The sequence below is a fragment of the Pelophylax lessonae genome (genome assembly GCF_965119305.1).
Source record: "Pelophylax lessonae genome assembly, chromosome: 4".
In the NCBI taxonomy this organism is placed as follows: domain Eukaryota; kingdom Metazoa; phylum Chordata; class Amphibia; order Anura; family Ranidae; genus Pelophylax; species Pelophylax lessonae.
In genome coordinates, this window is record NC_138771.1 from 648,213,439 (window position 1) to 648,231,860 (window position 18,422).

General features: G+C 41.1%; 1 protein-coding gene across 1 annotated transcript; it reads right to left on the bottom strand.

Moving 5' to 3' along the window:
- Positions 1 to 676: 676 nt before the first annotated feature.
- LOC309553004 (olfactory receptor 11L1-like) lies at positions 677 to 1,615 on the bottom strand (the record flags this gene model as incomplete). Its single annotated transcript, XM_082253907.1, has 1 exon — positions 677 to 1,615. One exon carries the CDS (start codon positions 1,613 to 1,615, stop codon positions 677 to 679), a length of 939 nt encoding a protein of 312 aa, XP_082110033.1.
- Between the last annotated feature and the right edge of the window lie 16,807 nt (positions 1,616 to 18,422).

Consider the following 18,422-nt stretch of genomic DNA (forward strand, 5'->3'; position numbering starts at 1 on the left):
TGTTCGATCATCCCTAGTGCTTAGTAGTCTATCATCATTTTTGCACTTTATCAGCACTTATCACTTTATTATATTCATGGTACATTTTATGATTTATTTATGACCGTTTATTGATTATTACATCGTTTATTAACTTCACTAAGGATATTTATTGTTATTTGATTGTATTGCTGCATCATCATTTTTTACCACATCTTGTATTAAGTGCTTTTTATATATTTATTGATCCGTTATTGGGTGGTCCATCATTTCCAAGGATTTGAGCGCTGATTCTCTCTATTCATATATTATTGTGGTATGTGGCGACACTACTGAATTGGCTGCTTATTACTGGTGTTCCACTGCATATATTTTTCTGGTTATTTTCTTCTTATACCTACTGGTAGCGCATAGGTTTATTCCCTTTGCTATTTGCCCATAGCGTATCAACCCCAATAAGTACATTATTTCAGCATAAAAATTATATTTTCCCTTTTTTCAATCTTGGCCAACCCATACATCAGACTTTTTTCTACTCAATGATGTTTTTAGTGCAATCAATGCATAAGCAATTTCTACCTTCTACACAGCCATTTTATACATCTACAAACCACCATTTTGTAATGCTTGTTGGGCAACACATCGCAGTGCAGTATCCTTTTTAACAAATCCCTTTCCCTATACCTATGGTCAATTCTCATTTATCCCAAAGTTTGTTTTTTTTCATGAGAACTAATTTGGAAAAGGCTGTTTTGATCTCCTGGTTCCTGAAGCTATAGATAATAGGGTTTACCAATGGTGTGGCCACCGTATACAGCAATGAAAGTACTTTGTTAATGTTCAATGCATGCTCTTTAGAAAGAAAAAGATAAACAACAACCAAAGTCCCATAATAGATGGACACAACTGTCAAGTGGGAACTACAAGTGTAGAAGGCTTTCTGTCTGCCAGTTTTGGTTGGTATTCTGACTATTGTGATGAAGATAGAAATATATGTACCAGTAATGTACATTAAAGGGATAAATGTTGCTGGAAGACCTGTAATGAGATTATGAATCTCTATAAAAGTTGTGTCTGAACATGATAGCTGCAGGAGAGGAGCCAGATCACAGAAGAAATGGTCAATAGCATTGGGACCACAGAAATCTAGTCTACTCATCTGAATAGCTGTGGTGAACATGACAGAGAATGCCAAAAACCAGGACCAAAAAACTAGCTGGGTGCATCTTGGAAGGTCCATGATTGAAGAGTATCTTAATGGGTTGCATATGGCTACGTAACGGTCGTAAGACATAACGGCAAGGAGAAGACATTCTGTTGTGGCCAGAGCTCCAAAAAAATAAAACTGGGTAATGCATCCAAAGAATGAAATAGACTCTTTCACTTTTAATACAATGTTCATCATCAAAGGAACTATCACGGAGCTCAGGAGAAGATCACAAGATGACAGGTGGCTTAGGAAAAAGTACATAGGAGAACTAAGACTTTGACTTATTGCCACCAGGTAGATGATCAGGAGGTTGCCTGATATGGTACCCACATAGAGGAGAAGAAATGCTAGGAAGAGGAAACCTTTGTAGTTAGGAATATTCTGAAAACCAATGAGTATAAACCAGGTGACCACTGTTTGATTCATTACCTAGAGCTGAAAAAGACCCATTAGTAAAAATAAAGAAAAACAGAGTATTACAGCAACCAATAATAGTACATTTTGCAAAAAAAATTCACAACAGACTACTATTATCCGCGTCCTATCAAAACAGGATTGGGCAATACCTACATTTTAAGTATGTTTGAAAACAAATTCTGAGGTTCTCACAGCCCACTAAGAATACATGTTTTCTGGGAAAGAAAGATAAAGCTTCTTATCTATCACATGCACCCAATCTTTGATCTGTTCTTGCGTCTATTGCCTTGAAATATACTGCAGAGGCTGAAGATAAACAGTGTCATGCACATTTGTGTAAAATAAAAAAAACTTTTTATTTTCTTTGATTTTCCAATAACTTGTGGCAAAAATAAAAATAAAAATTAAGTATTGAAAAGACTCATTATGCCTCTTAGAAAATATCTTGGGGTGTTTACTTGGTGATCCAGGGCCTCCAAAAGTATGATAGGTAGTCAGAACATTAGATGTAAGTTAATAATGCCCCTTGAATTCCTGAAGGTGCTCCTTGAATTTTGGGCCTCTCTACGTGGCTAGGCTGTGAAAAAATCTCACACTTGTGGTATCGCCATACTCGGGAGGAGTATCAAAATGTGTTTTGGGGTGTGGTTCTAAGTATGCCTATGAGGTGCCCCCCTCTTCCCCCTCCCTTTTCTTCCTTCCTTTTCTTCTTTCTCCCCTTTTTCCCTTTTCTTTCCCTTCCCCTTTCATTTTATTCCTCCCTATCTTCCCTACCCCCCTTCCCTTCCTGTTTCTTTTCCTTCTTTTTCTCCTTTCTCTTCTTTCCCTCTCAGTGTTTCCTCCCCTTTTTTTTCTTTTTTCCTTTTTCCCTTTTCCTTCCTTCTGTCCCCTCTTCATTTTTCATACACTTTGACAATTCATCCTACAAAATTAATTTTTTCAACTCGTATAATAGTATATATTATAATTAAGGTCTCCCATACTCGCCGGTGAGAGTGTTGATGGTTCTGTTCCCTTCCTGGGCCTTCCTGCTTTACCGTGACCATAGGTAAGGTCTCTGCCTCTCCCCATACACATTGTAAAATTTCCCATACTATGGTGATATATGATATGTATTGATTTACTTTTGTTTAATTTTTTAGATCTTTGTATAAAAATGTATTATATTCTCCTGAAGAAGCGGCCTAGTCTGCGAAACATGTAGAGGAACTGTGGAGATATTTAGTTCTTCCTCCACATCCTGAATTTATAACTTTTAGTCGGCACTGGTTGTGCCAATTGTCTGTCATTTCTGTCACATTGTTGCAATGTATTATATTTGTGAATTTTATACATATTCAATAAAGTTATTTTTTATAAAAAATATTTCCTTTATGTAAATTGATAGGTATTGGTACCCTAAAATCCAGAACATTTCCCATTCTCCATTCCCTTAATCCCTGTGAGAGCCTCTACATTTTGGGAGCTTGAGGTCCCACTTATCCTTTTTTCCCCCATTTTTATGTGCGTTAGAAATATTGTATTAATTGACAACTTTGTGTAAAAAATACATTTTCTTTCCTGCTTTTTCCAAAAACTTGTGGCAAAATCATTAATAAAAGACTCATTTGTCTCTTAAAAATACCTTGAAGTGTTTGGTTTCCAAAATGTTGTTGTTTTGTGGGTGTTTCTACTGTCCTGGTGCTCCAGAGCCTCCAAAATTGTAACAGGTAGTCAGGAAACTAGATGTGTAATTCATGCTCCTTGAAAACCCAAGGGTGCTCTTTTGATTTTGGGACCCTCTATGCATTTAGGCTGTAGGAGGCATAGCAAGTATGCCTATGCTGTTTGTAAAAAATAAGTTGTTAAAATGACAATTAAGTGTCTTGTTAAAAAAAAAAAAAAAGACAACTAAGTGGGAAAAACACATTTTATTTAATTTCTTACATTTTCTAAAAATTTGTTAAACAAAATAAAACTTAAAAAAACTCACCATGCCTCTTACTAAATTCCCCGAGCTGTCTACTTTCCAAATTTGGGTTATTTGGAGGAGGGGGGGGGGGGTATTTGTACTGTCCTGACATTTTAGGGTTTTAGGAAATGAGGCAGTCAGTACATCAGGATTGATCAGTTTTTAGATACATATCCCATAGTTTGTAGACTCTATACCGTTCACACAGACTAAATAATATACACTTATTTTAGTTATTTTACCCAAGAAATGTAGCAGAATACATTTTGGTCTAAATTATGAGGAAAGATTATTTATTTGTAAAAAAAAAAAAAGACAACATTTTTCCCCCCCTTTATTTAAAAACTAAAAAAAAAAAGAACACCCAGTAGTGATGAAATACCACCAAAAGAAAGCTCTATCTGTCTAAAAAAAAAATGAGAACAAACTAATTACAGGTACAGTGTTGTATGACTGAGTAATTGTCATTCAAAATGTGACAATACTTCAATTTGAAAAAAATGGCCTGGGCAGGAAGAGGGTGTAAAACAATTTGGTACTGAAGTGGTTAAATACCCCAAAATTAAAAGAGATTAACACAAAAATTAAAAAATCCACAACAAATCTGTCCCTGTAACAAAAGCCCACTTTCTTTTAAAGGGGAATCGTGCATAAAAAAATAATTGAACCTAAAAAAAAAAAAAAAAGGTCACATAAAAAAAAAAAAACAATATACATAAGACAATGGGGTGCAGGGGATGTCTGTTTAGTACACTGTATAATACACAATGTGGTAGCCAATGGGGTACAGGGGATGTCTGTTTAGTACACTGTATAATACGCAATGTGGTAGCCAATGGGGTGCAGGGGATGTCTGTTTAGTACACTGTATAATACACAATGTGGTAGCCAATGGGGTGCAGGGGATGTCTGTTCTTTACATTGTATAATACACAATGAGGGAGTAATTTGGGTGCAGACGATGTCTGCTTTCTACACTGTTGGTGTAGAGAAGGTTTCATGTTCAGGTAATAGGTAAACTGTATACTACAATCTAAAGCCGGCCGTAGATGGTTCGAGTCTCGGGTGGTTCAGCAGGGCCGGCCGAGATTAAAACCATGTATGAGCAGTCTGATGGTACCCGATGGTTGATCCAACAATTGACTTGGGTACAACCAGCCTGTTGGACATTTCGGGACTTGATTATTGGCAGTGGCTATATATAATATTCACTGTGTTCACTCGGCTGGGACGCCTTCCCGACCCCCACCTGGCAAAGAAAATCCTATCACCTATGGCCTGCCTAAGGGATACAATGGGGTCCAAGGAATGCTGTACTGTATTGTATGTACCCTCTACTGTATACTGTACATCAATATACAGTACAAGATGGTATTTTATTTTACAACTAAGCTTTTTGTCAGAGTGGTTTCAGTTTGACGGTGCTATCCTTATCAGTGGGGATTTCCCCCTTCTCTCCCCTTTGTTCCATCTATCTACATTTGTGTTGCTCCATTGGTATGTTCACGACTGGTGTGAGTCATATCTTCTGGGCTTTCAGGTTGCACATCTCCCAGAATTATCAGATATGAAATAAAAATACTATAGTCTCCACATACTGTAAATTCTTACATGTCTAATAAGAGTTGAGGCACATCCTGTATTCTTTCCAACTATCTCTTTTATTTAATAGGGTAGAATGACTTAGGAAAGTGAAAAGTATAAATTTAAAAGCTACTAAAAGCAGTTCAAAGTCTTTTTCATCTTTTATTTAGCTATGTAGTTACTTACCTGTGGTAGTCTAACCTCCCAACTACTAAAGCTGTTTAATTACTTGCCAGAAATCTGTAGAAAAAAAATCAGCAAACATGCACAGAGCACATTTCAGCTCTCACAGCTCAATATAGAACGAAGAGCTGCTGATTTACGGTGAGAATTTATCATTTTTATGCACTGCTACGACATGAGTTTGAAGTCCTCCAGGGATCACCACCTGAGGCATCTGGGGCTTTGAATATTCCTTTGAGCCAATTAAATTTATTAAAATGAATGTTCAAGGCAAAAATAACAATTTTCATTACTGTAAACATCACCTGAACCTTTTTCCCAGTTAACTATGCAATGATCTTGCTTTAGGTTAAAGTAGAATGTCACCCATAAAAAGGAAGATGGAAATAAATAATCCTATGAAGGATAAACTAAATAAACCAGCTTTGATGCAATATTCAGCTTCACTCCAGAAAAGTGCCCTGCAGTGCTTTCTTCTGTCACTAGATGTCCTCAGTCTTACAACCAGTATCATTTAACTCACTTCCTCTAAGCCTAGGTTGTCCTGCAATGGTACCCAGCCTGAAACTGGACATTAGGAAGAGAAGCAGAACAGTGATGAGCTTATCCCCCTATCACTTTGGCATCTCCTCCTAGCAGCACACTCATCTTCGGCACATGAACTAAGTAAAATGTATACTATAGTTTTAGTAAGCATATTTTTGTCATTAAGGTTTAAAGGTTTGTTGGTAAACTACGCTACCACTATTTTTCCAGCTTAACCACTTAAGCCCCGGAAGATTTTCCTGCTAAAAGACCAGGGGGTATTTTGCGATTCGGCACTGCGTGAATTTAACGGACAATTGCGCGGTCGTGCGACGCTGTACCTAAACGAATTTGACATCCTTTTTTTCCCACAAACAGAGCTTTCTTTTGGTGGTATTTGATCACCTCTGCGATTTTTTGATCACGCGCTATAAACAAAAAAAGAGCGACAATTTTGCAAAAATAGCAATATTTTTCACATTTTTTTATATGAAATTCCCCAAAAAAAATGTAAAAATCAAAATTTTTTAAAATTTTTGGCCAATTTGTTTTATCCTACCTATGTTTGGTAAAAAAAATCGCAAAAAGCGTATTTTGATTGGTTTGCACAAAAGTTATCGCGTTTACTAACAAAGGGAAAGATTTTTGTCATTTTTGTTGTTTTTAACGCGTAATGGCGGCGATCTGCGATTTTTTTTTGCGGTACTGCGACATTGCGGCGGACAGATCGGACCCTTGACTGACATTTTTTACACTTTTGGGGTTACCAGTGACATTTATACAGTAATCAGTGCTATACATATGCACTGTTACTGTAAAAATACACTGGCAGTGAAGGGGTTAACTTTATTTGGGAGGGAGGGGCTGTGTGTGTCCCTAGGGGCGTGGTTTCTACTGTGATTGGCTGTGGCTCTAGCTGTAAGGACACTGATCAACGGATCTACATACTAGATCCATGTGATCAGTGTCTTTACAGCGAGGAGAATGACAGGCAGCTTGTTTACACAAGCTGCCTGACATTCTCCCTCTCCCCCGACGATCGCCGAGTGGCCGGCGGACATCGGGTCCGCTGGTCACACGCGCGGGGGGGTCCGTGACCGCGCGGGAGCGGGAGCGCGCCTCCGTGCGCTCGCTCCCCAGACCCTCCCAGGCTAGTGATGTTAATTAACGTCACTCTGCCTGGCAGGGGCTGACCGCCGCAGTAAATCTACTTGCGGCGGTCGGCAAGCGGTTAATGGTCATAAAACCATAAAATCCTCATAAAATGCTAGACACAAACTGTGCCTAATATTAAGAGAACCTAAAATCACATAAGAGCCAATTTGGTAGTGTTGGGTCTGAAAAAAGTGCACAGTGCTGCGTGAAAGGTATTCAGTGGTGGATATAAAATTCTGGTGCTTTGTGGGGAAGATGCTTAAACACAATATGATATGGTCCTCATGGGGCTAAGGGACCAGTCCATGTGTTTGGGAATACATTTTTGAAATATAAATATAAAGTGACAGCGTGCTGGATATTGTTAAAAAAGGAAGTGATACCTTAAAATTAAGTCACACGGTATGCTTAGTGACTTGGTGGTGCCTAAAATTATTGAGTGCTTCGATAAAAGTGCTTAAATAACCAGTGCTGAGACTGCCGTATGGTGAATAAATTTATTAGGCTCGCAGATCCAGCTCTGGAAATAGCTGTGAGCCCGTGATGTGATGTGATTTTAGGTTCTCTTAATATTAGGCACAGTTTGTGTCTAGCATTTTATGAGGATTTTATGGCTTTATGACCATTAAGCTGGAAAAATAGTGGTAGCGCCGTTTACCAACAAACCTTTAAACCTTATTCACATACTACCTCAGTGGTAGGTTGGTGGCAGCTTAAACCACAAAAACCCTTATTCCCAAACTCCATAGTTACAGGTACAGCATAATCTTTTTCATATTTTTGTCATTATTGCAGAATTTACCCTAAAGGGATCATATGGCCAGGCTACAGACAGTCTAGTGTGGTTTACCTATTTTAAACAAGCAACCTCTGTAGCTGCAGGCACTGTGGAGTCATTTATCCTAAAACTGTAAAAAAAAAAAAAAAAAAAGAGAGAATCCTTGATGTTTAAGTTAAGGTTCAGCTCTTCTACCTTCCCTCTTCCAGAGCAATTTCAATGTCCGTTGTTTGGCCACATTTACATTTTTATATTCAGTAAAGTGTACATTTTTTGCTGACATCTGGTTTGCGCTCTCCATTTCATATCTATTGCTGTGATTCCGAACTTCCCAAGGTGGCTTATGGTGGATGTTGAATCCTGATGTAAAGCTGATTACCCACATTTCAGACAAGAAGACCACAAATTGCCCAGTTTTTTTACACTGGACTGATTATTGTCGTAAGACTTTATTACCTATATACCATCATAGTTGTGCTCTCCCATCTTCACTCTACCCATGGTTCTTGCTCCCCACCTTTTCTCATCAGTTCATAATATAGCGCCACAGTGGCTAATATTGTCGAAAAAACAATGGTAGGAAGGGAATCCGGGACTTTATAGGTATTGAACTCCCCCGTTATCTACTAATAAATCACAACTGTGTAAAACATAATTATTTTATTGAATGCAAATTAAAAACCTCCAATCAATGGAGATATCTGACATAGAATACAATCACACTGGATAAATCAAATAGCCCATATTCACAGCCCCCCCCCCCCCCAAGAATTAGGAAGGGGAAGCTTGGGGGTACCACCCCAAAGACCATCAGACAGAAAAAGCCAGATAGTCAATAGTTCAGGGGACGGGACTCCATCCGACGCGTTGCACTTTTAGCCGTACCATTACCTTCTACTGGTATCCTCATGTTTTTTTAATCTTTTTTAATATATTTATTGGTGAACTTTCTTCTACTTTTATATCACTCATGGGATTTTTATCATTGTATGCATTATTTTTATGTGTTATTATTGGCATTCTTGATATTTAGGAGACTCATATTTGTGAAAGATTAGCGCCGATTCATTTATTACACTCAATACTTCTGGTAAGTGCGGTCCTGGGAGTGAGGGGAGCATCAGTGATCCATCACACCGGCAACACTTGGAGAAACACAAGAATTTGACACCAGCACTTTTTTAGACTCCTTTACGGCAAAGAGTCACTTTACATGAGATTTGATTATTGAACTTTGCACTGAATTATTATTTCTACCCATACACCTGGAGAATCAAAAAGATTTGGACACAAGCAACTTTCTGGACTCTCCTACGGCACAGAGTCACTTTAGACGTGATTTAATTGTTGGACATTTGCACTGAATTTATTTATACACTTATGTGGACATTCATATTTGTTCTTCAATGTCACTACTTGAACTAAGTCACCTTTGATTATTGATCCTTTAATAGACCCAGACATGTTTATTTATTTATTCATTTATTTACTCATCCATCTATTGCTGCACTGGGTCACTTTAATGAGCTATATGAATTACCTTTGATTTTTATCATCTAGTCATTTTATATTCAAGTCACCCAAATTTATTTATTTTCTCACTTTGTTTTATTTATTTGTACACAACTGTGCTTTTCGTTATTTGGTGAAATGATCTGCAAGTTTACTATTTATTAATTGTATTGACACGGTACAGAGGTGTACCCTTGTTTGGGCCCTTTTCTCTCTGTTCTTAGTGGAGAGCACCATTTACCTCCCCCCTCAAACCCTTTTCTAATATACAGTGCCTTGCGAAAGTATTCGGCCCCCTTGAACTTTGCGACCTTTTGCCATATTTCAGGCTTCAAACATAAAGATATAAAACTGTAATTTTTTGTGAAGAATCAACAAGTGGGACACAATCATGAAGTGGAACGAAATGTATTGGATATTTCAAACTTTTTTAACAAATAAAAAACTAAAAAATTGGGCGTGCACAATTATTCAGTCCCCTTAAGTTAATACTTTGTAGCGCCACCTTTTGCTGCCATTACAGCTGTAAGTCACTTGGGGTATGTCTCTATCAGTTTTGCACATCGAGAGACTGAAATTTTTGCCCATTCCTCCTTGCAAAACAGCTCGAGCTCAGTGAGGTTGGATGGAGAGCGTTTGTGAACAGCAGTTTTCAGTTCTTTCCACAGATTCTCAATTGGATTCAGGTCTGGACTTTGACTTGGCCATTCTAACACCTGGATATGTTTATTTGTGAACCATTCCATTGTAGATTTTGCTTTATGTTTTGGATCATTGTCTTGTTGGAAGACAAATCTCCATCCCAGTCTCAGGTCTTTTGCAGACTCCATCAGGTTTTCTTCCAGAATGGTCCTGTATTTGGCTCCATCCATCTTCCCATCAATTTTAACCATCTTCCCTATCCCTGCTGAAGAAAAGCAGGCCCAAACTATGATGCTGCCACCACCATGTTTGACAGTGGGGATGGTGTGTTCAGGGTGATGAGCTGTGTTGCTTTTACGCAAAACATAACATTTTGCATTGTTGCCAAAAAGTTTGATTTTGGTTTCATCTGACCAGAGCACCTTCTTCCAGATGTTTGGTGTCTCCCAGGTGGCTTGTGGCAAACTTTAAACGACACTTTTTATGGATATCTTTAAGAAATGGCTTTCTTCTTGCCACTCTTCCATAAAGGCCAGATTTGTGCAGTATACTACTGATTGTTGTCCTATGGACAGAGTCTCCCACCTCAGCTGTAGATCTCTGCAGTTCATCCAGAGTGATCATGGGCCTCTTGGCTGCATCTCTGATCAGTCTTCTCCTTGTATGAGCTGAAAGTTTAGAGGGACGGCCAGGTCTTCATAGATTTGCAGTGGTCTGATACTCCTTCCATTTCAATATTATCGCTTGCACAGTGCTCCTTGGGATGTTTAAAGCTTGGGAAATCTTTTTGTATCCAAATCCAGCTTTAAACTTCTCCACAACAGTATCTCGGACCTGCCTGGTGTGTTCCTTGTTCTTCATGATGCTCTCTGCGCTTTAAATGGACCTCTGAGACTATCACAGTGCAGGTGCATTTATACGGAGACTTGATTTCACAGAGGTGGATTCTATTTATCATCATTAGTCATTTAGGTCAACATTGGACAAACAATTTCAAAAGTTTGAAATATCCAATAAATTTTGTTCCACTTCATGATTGTGTCCCACTTGTTATTGATTCTTCACAAAAAATTACAGTTTTATATCTTTATGTTTGAAGCCTGAAATGTGGCAAAAGGTCGCAAAGTTCAAGAGTTCTGAATACTTTCGCAAGGCACTGTATATCCTCTTGGACTATATTTAGGAGGTAGGCTGCAGCCAACACTTGTGTTTACCTATCCTAGCGCAGATTCTCTCCCCCTTTCATAATAAGCTTTGTATTCCTTGACAGATCCACACAACCCCTGGGCCAGGATTGTTGGGAAGAGAGGTTATGGGGGCAAGGTGCTTTGACAGGAGGCTCCCCGTGGCAAGGTGCCCTTTCTATGATGAGGGCATGTTACATGGTATGGTTCAGTAGGGGGTAGGCCAGCCAGGCTCCAAACTGTTTTTTGTTTTCAGCAGGGCATTCCCCCTAAATGCATATCAGAACCTGGTCTGGCTTCATCCTTGTGAGGCAGAGAGCGCATCAGGAGGCATATTAGGAGGAGGAAGGTTAGGGTGGCATTGGTGAGGAGGTGAAGAAAATGGATCTGGGTTCTAGATGAGCACTTTATTCCTCCCAAACTCTGGGAGTTCGGTGAGATGGTTGAGAACACTGTTGACTCCGGCAAAATTGAGGACTTGGGGTCCTCTGCTGTAAGAAATTTTGGGTGAATGAGCTAATTCATGCTGAATTGCCTACACTAAGACTCCAGGATTTGAACCATAAAGGAAAGGGACCAATGCTCTTTGGTCACCCTTTTGAATCCCAGATATAAATGGAAGAAGGCATGTTGCCATCTCAAAAAGAGCAAAATTGTGCCACTTAAAAATAGTGCTGCTGAAGAACCTATAGACACATTCCTAGATAGTGGCAGGTTCCCCTCCCATGCCCCTTCGATGTGCCTCTGATCCTCACATTGCTGAAAAGAGGAGCAGCAGTGCTGGTGGCTGCCTGAGCGATGCTTTTAGGTCATATTTAAAAACACATTAGACATGCCTGGCTGTTGGCAGCAGTCACAGGAAGCTCCTAAACCATATGTTCATAGATTACTTGGGGTCAAGGGTGGAATGTGGACACTCTTTACACGGAAGACCCCATGGACTTTTTGGTACCCAGGCTGGACCACTGGCTGGAGCTTGCACAATATGTTGGAGAGGGCATTTAGTGCATTTTTGTGACCGAGAGAAGAATCTGTTTATCCCCAGCACAGTTGAGCTGTGCACTTTATTAAATATAAACCAGTAAAAAAAAAAAAAAACTGAAGATGATGCTAACAACTAAGTATTTGTGAATAATTACCATCCCCTGCCACCCTTGCTGTCCTGCCAACATTAACAGGCTCCTACCACCATTACTAGCTGCTGCTATCTATGCTGGACTGCCATCATCACCTGCTCTTTCCATCACTACTGTCCTGCCACCATTACCAGCTCCTGCTATCTATGCTGGCCTGCCATCATCACCTGCTCTTTCTATCACTACTGTCCTGTCACCATTACCAGCTCCTGCTATCTATGCTGGCCTGCCATCATCACCTGCTCTTTCTATCACTACTGTCCTGCCACCATTACCAGCTCCTGCTATCTATGCTGGCCTGCCATCATCACCTGCTCTTTCCATCACTACTGTCCTGCCACCATTACCAGCATTTCCCACCTCTGTCAGCTAAACAACTAATACCATCTCCAGCCACTGCTGCTGTCTTGCCACTATTACTAGCTTCTGCCACCTCGGCTGGCCTGCCACCATTAGTAGCCCTTACCACCATTAACAGTTCATTTCACCTCTGCTTGCCTGCCACCATTACCATCTCCTTCCACTTCCACCAGCCTACCACCATTATCATCTTCTGCATCTCTATCATCTTCTGCAGCCACTGCTTTCCTGCCACCATTACTATCTCCTTCCACTTCCACCAACCTACCACCATTATTATCTTCTGCATCTCTATCATCTTCTGCAGCCACTGCTTTCCTGCCACCATTACTATCTCCTTCCACTTCCACCAACCTACCACCATTATTATCTTCTGCATCTCTATCATCTTCTGCAGCCACTGCTTTCCTGCCACCATTACTATCTCCTTCCACTTCCACCAACCTACCACCATTATTATCTTCTGCATCTCTATCATCTTCTGCAGCCACTGCTTTCCTGCCACCATTACTATCTCCTTCCACTTCCACCAACCTACCACCATTATTATCTTCTGCATCTCTATCATCTTCTGCAGCCACTGCTTTCCTGCCACCATTACTATCTCCTTCCACTTCCACCAACCTACCACCATTATTATCTTCTGCATCTCTATCATCTTCTGCAGCCACTGCTTTCCTGCCACCATTACTATCTCCTTCCACTTCCACCAACCTACCACCATTATTATCTTCTGCATCTCTATCATCTTCTGCAGCCACTGCTTTCCTGCCACCATTACTATCTCCTTCCACTTCCACCAACCTACCACCATTATTATCTTCTGCATCTCTATCATCTTCTGCAGCCACTGCTTTCCTGCCACCATTACTATCTCCTTCCACTTCCACCAACCTACCACCATTATTATCTTCTGCATCTCTATCATCTTCTGCAGCCACTGCTTTCCTGCCACCATTACTATCTCCTTCCACTTCCACCAACCTACCACCATTATTATCTTCTGCATCTCTATCATCTTCTGCAGCCACTGCTTTCCTGCCACCATTACTATCTCCTTCCACTTCCACCAACCTACCACCATTATTATCTTCTGCATCTCTATCATCTTCTGCAGCCACTGCTTGCCTGCCACCATTACTATCTCCTTCCACTTCCACCAGCCTACCACCATTATCATCTTCTGCAACCACTGCTTGCCTGCTACCATTTTTAGCTTGTGATGCCTGTACTGACCTGTCTCCATCACCAGCTTCTGCCAATGCTGCTGGCCTTCCAATGTTCATTACCTTCTCCTGTTATTTTTGCTGCTCTGCCGCCATTACTAGATCTTGCCACTTCAGCTGACATACTACCATTATGTATTCTTTCCACCATTACTAGCTCCTTAAAATGTTGATGGCCTGCCACCATTACAAACTCTGTCATGTCTGCTGACCTGCCACTATTATAGGTTTCTGCCACCACTGCTAATTTCTACAACTGCTGCTGGCCTGCCACCATTACCAGCTCCTGCCACCGCTACAGGCTACAGGCCCAATACCATTACCAGTTTTTTTCACCACTGGTGGCATGGTACCATAACCATTTTCTGCCACTGCTACTAGCCTACTATATATATTTATAGTATGTAAATGAATAAGACTTTATATATGCCTCTGAAAGTCAAAAGAAAAAAACTAAAATTTTATTACTCATTAATTAAAAAGGTATATTGAAAAGGACACTGAAGCATAAGATCATATGACACACATACAATAAGACCTTTCCCCTTTTTTTTTGGTCAGCATACATGTGGTCTGGCTTTTGAACAGTATGATGGTTATCCCCTCGGCATTGGTTCTTCCTCTAATAGTGGATGCCTAAACCTTTTATGAACCGCAGGCTTCCACGTTAGGTGCCCTTAGTCCTTTTGACAAGCAGTTGACCTTGGGTATACTAATGTTTTTTGTACAAGGGTGGAACTTCTTTAATATCTTTTTAATGGATTTTAGCCTATTACTATTATCTCCTCCTGCCACCATTACCTCTTGCCACTGCCACCAACATGCCACCATTACTAGCTCCTGCCAACTCTGCTGGCCTGCTACCCATTATCAACTCTTGCCAAGTCTGCTGGCTTGCCATCATTACCATCTTCTGACAATGTTGCTGGCCTGCCACCATTATGGTCTCCTGCCCCCATTACCATCTCCTGCAACCTCTACTAACCTGCCACCATTGCCATTTCCTGCCACCTCTACTGGCTTGCTACCATTACCATCTCCTGCCTCCTCTACTGGCCTGCCACCATTATAGGCTCTTGCCCCCATTACCATCTCCTACAACCTTTACTAACCTGCCACCATTACCATCTCCTGCCACATCTACTGGCTTGCCAGCATTAAACCCTCCTGCCATGACTGCTGACCTGTTATCACCAGTTCCTGTGGCCTCTCCTGCCCTATTCTGGTGCTCCAGCACTGTAAAGTGCAAATCATACATTTTGAAAGTTTGTACAATATTTCTGGATGTTGTTTCTGAAATAAAACAATACACTCTAATTTTTATTTCTTAATAAAAAAAGGTATTATTCCTCCCAGGTACATTGCAACCCAATCATGCTGCCTACATCATCTCCAGCCACTGTACTACTGTATATTTGTGGCTATTGTCTCTAAATTGATTTCAAGATAAAAACTGTCTTGTCTCTGGAATGTGAGGTTGTATTTTGTGCACTCTGTTTTGACTATTTAAAGCAATTTTAATACAGGAGTTGTGCTGCATTTGAAGTTGCACAAACATGAGGACCCCCTGTCTGCTGTAAGTTATTTTACTGCTTCCCACTCGCATCATTGTCAAATGATGGTCGGACGGGAACCCTATTATTCTGAGAGGGCATCATCTGAGAACGTGTCTTGCATGACTTCTCCAGACCACCAGACACAACGGATGACTGATCAGTGTGCTGGCTCGCTGATGGTACCATGTGATCCCTGTGACCAATCACAGCAGACTACATGACAGTTGTAAACAATGGATGACTTCTTTTCATGCCATTTATTGTATACAATTGTGATGCTAGCTGTGATTAGTCACAGTGATCACATGGTACAGACAGGGTCAATCACAGCCCATTTGTACCATGTGATTAGCTATGGCCAATCACAGCTAATCACAACAATAGACAGTGTCTACACCAGGGATCAACAAAACCCAGGTGCCAGGTCGACTTGGCGACCAGAAGTTTCGACATGGCGACCAGAAGTTTTGACCTTGCGCCTGAATGCACCCCACACCCTACAAGTGCAACCTCCCCCGCCACTATGTATCCCAGGCTCCACTTGACCATCTGTGGGCCCAGGACCGGCATAACAGGTGCTGCTGGGTAGAGGGAATGGGGGAGGGAGACACACGTCCGCTCTTCTCCACTTGCAGTTGTTGACCTGGAAGTGACGTGTGACGTCAATTCCGGGTCCCCATTGACAGGTTTCCTGGGCATCAAGGCCAGGAAAGAATGTAATGCAGTGCAATGTGCTTTGCATTTCATTCAGTGGAGCACAGGAGAGACATGCAGGGTGTCAGAGAACCTGTCACCTAAAACATCTCAGTGTGATGAAAAAAAAGTTTAGTAAATAAATAAATGTTTTAATTGTAAAAAAGTAAAGTTACATCCAAGCACATAAACCCCCCCCCCCCCCCAAACAAAAAAAAATGGAGACCCCCCCACATATATGCACATACAAATGTAAATGCACACAATGTGGCACCTACGCCTGAAAAAGTTGATTGCGCTACACAGATTACATATCACTGCGCAATAATTGAGAGCAATAATTCTAGCACCAGATCTCCTTCCTAACGCTAAACTGATGACTTATAGGGCGCTTTTAAAGAAAATATAGGGTACTGACCGGTTTAAGGTTTGCAATGTTGGGTATCTTTTTACTTGGTACAACCTCGGCTTTTATATTTTACAAACAAATTTGGTAATTTATTGCATTTTTGTGGTCCCTAAAATTGACTTTTAGTGTGTTTTTTTTTACCGAAATCTTGTGTTTACTAGACTTTGCAGTAACATCATGGTGCATAAAAAATTGGAACTACCTCTATTTTAATTCCTAGGGTGTCTGTCTTCAGAAAATATATCATGTTTGAGGGGGGGGGGGGGGAGCTTTATGTAATCTTTAGGCCTAAAATGATTTCTTAAACGTGTACAAAAAAAAACACAAAAACAACTCTGGCTGTGAGAGAGTTAAGGATATGTTTACCTTCGGGAACATGTTGCATGGTCCAGTCGTAAGATTTGTTTGTTAAAAAAAAATTGGCTCATAACTTTTTTTGATCTGGCTCCTAGATTCAAAGCATATTTGTCAAGCCCTGGTCTACAAACTTTCATTCAGTAACAATATTTGCCTAAAGCATTGAAATTCACTGCTTTAGGGCAAACATAGTATGTATGTAGCACCCTCCTAGGTAGGTGCTAGGTAGGTAAAGCCTAGTATCTCCTTCTGCTTATCAGGGGAGCCTGATCATTAGTTAGGCCTTTTGCCTGTGTCCATGTGTTATTCGTCTGGACTGAGGGAATGTCCCCAATGTGTCCAATAGGGAGGCTTGTTGGACAGTGGAGGAAACCCAGCCAGTGACACACAGGCTTTTGTGGCTATCTCAGTGGGTTGTCACAGCTGAGTGGTGCATCATGGGATAGGCTATAAAGGCCAAGGGCACATGTGGTAGGGTGTCTTTGGGCGGGAAGCCAGGTCCCAGAAGGAGGGTGACATTGGTCTCTCCTTCTGCTGCTGTGGATGGTGGTCACAGGTGGTTGGCCTTGTGAGCCAGGAGTGTGGAGCTGAGCCAGGAGGTCCATGAAAGCTGACTAGTGGAGTTGGAGGCAGAGCAACCTTGGGAAAACCAGTGTCTGTGAGTACTGGGAAGCTTGCCGGGGGTCTGCCCAGGAAGGGGACCACTCCAGTGGAGAATCAGTGGATGGGTTGTCAGCACACACAGCAAGTGAGAAAGGGGGTGCCAAGTTAGAACCCTGAAGAGTAATTCAAGAAAGAACATTTGATCTATCTTCACTTCAGTGGCAGGGTGAAGCAGCGGCTTTGCCGCATTCTAAAGTCAGTTGTCCTCACCATTGTGAATAGTTGTCAGTTGGAGTATCCCACTCATTCCTTCTTCTATCCAAGTTCTCAATAAAACCACAAAACCAACATCCCCTGGATTGATTATTGACTGAGCCTAGAACTTTCACTGCTGTTTATCTACTGCCAGGGGCGGACTCACCATTCAGGGATTAGGGCACTGCCCGGGGGCCCAGGGCCAGTAGGGGGCCCCATGGGAGGCTACACACTACAGAAAGAAACCAGGAACTTCCATGCAGGCTATGCTGTGGTAGATATTTTAAATGCCCACTCTATGTGGCTGAGCTGCAATTTGTAGTTGGTGCTTTGTGTGGCTTGAGTGTGGACACAGGGGGCCCCATGATCTCTGATTGCCCGGGGGCCCCATGAGTTGTCAGTCCACCCCTGTCTGCTGCCAATTGCTAAGGGTAACCCAGGGGAATCCAGAAAGTGTAATTGTCAGCAGTCCTTTAGGGGGCAGTGCTACATGTAAAAAAGAAAATCCTGATCAACTTCCCAGAGTGGTACAGTGTTATTATGGTAACACTGCATTGCTCTCGTCATAGTATGTGAAAAGAAATGTAAAAAAAAAATACTAAGGTCATTTGGGGGGTATTTGTACTGTTCTGGCAGTATTCAGGTCTCAAAAAAATTAGATAGGGTGTCAGTACATCAGGATTAATGGATTTTCAGGTATACTGTAT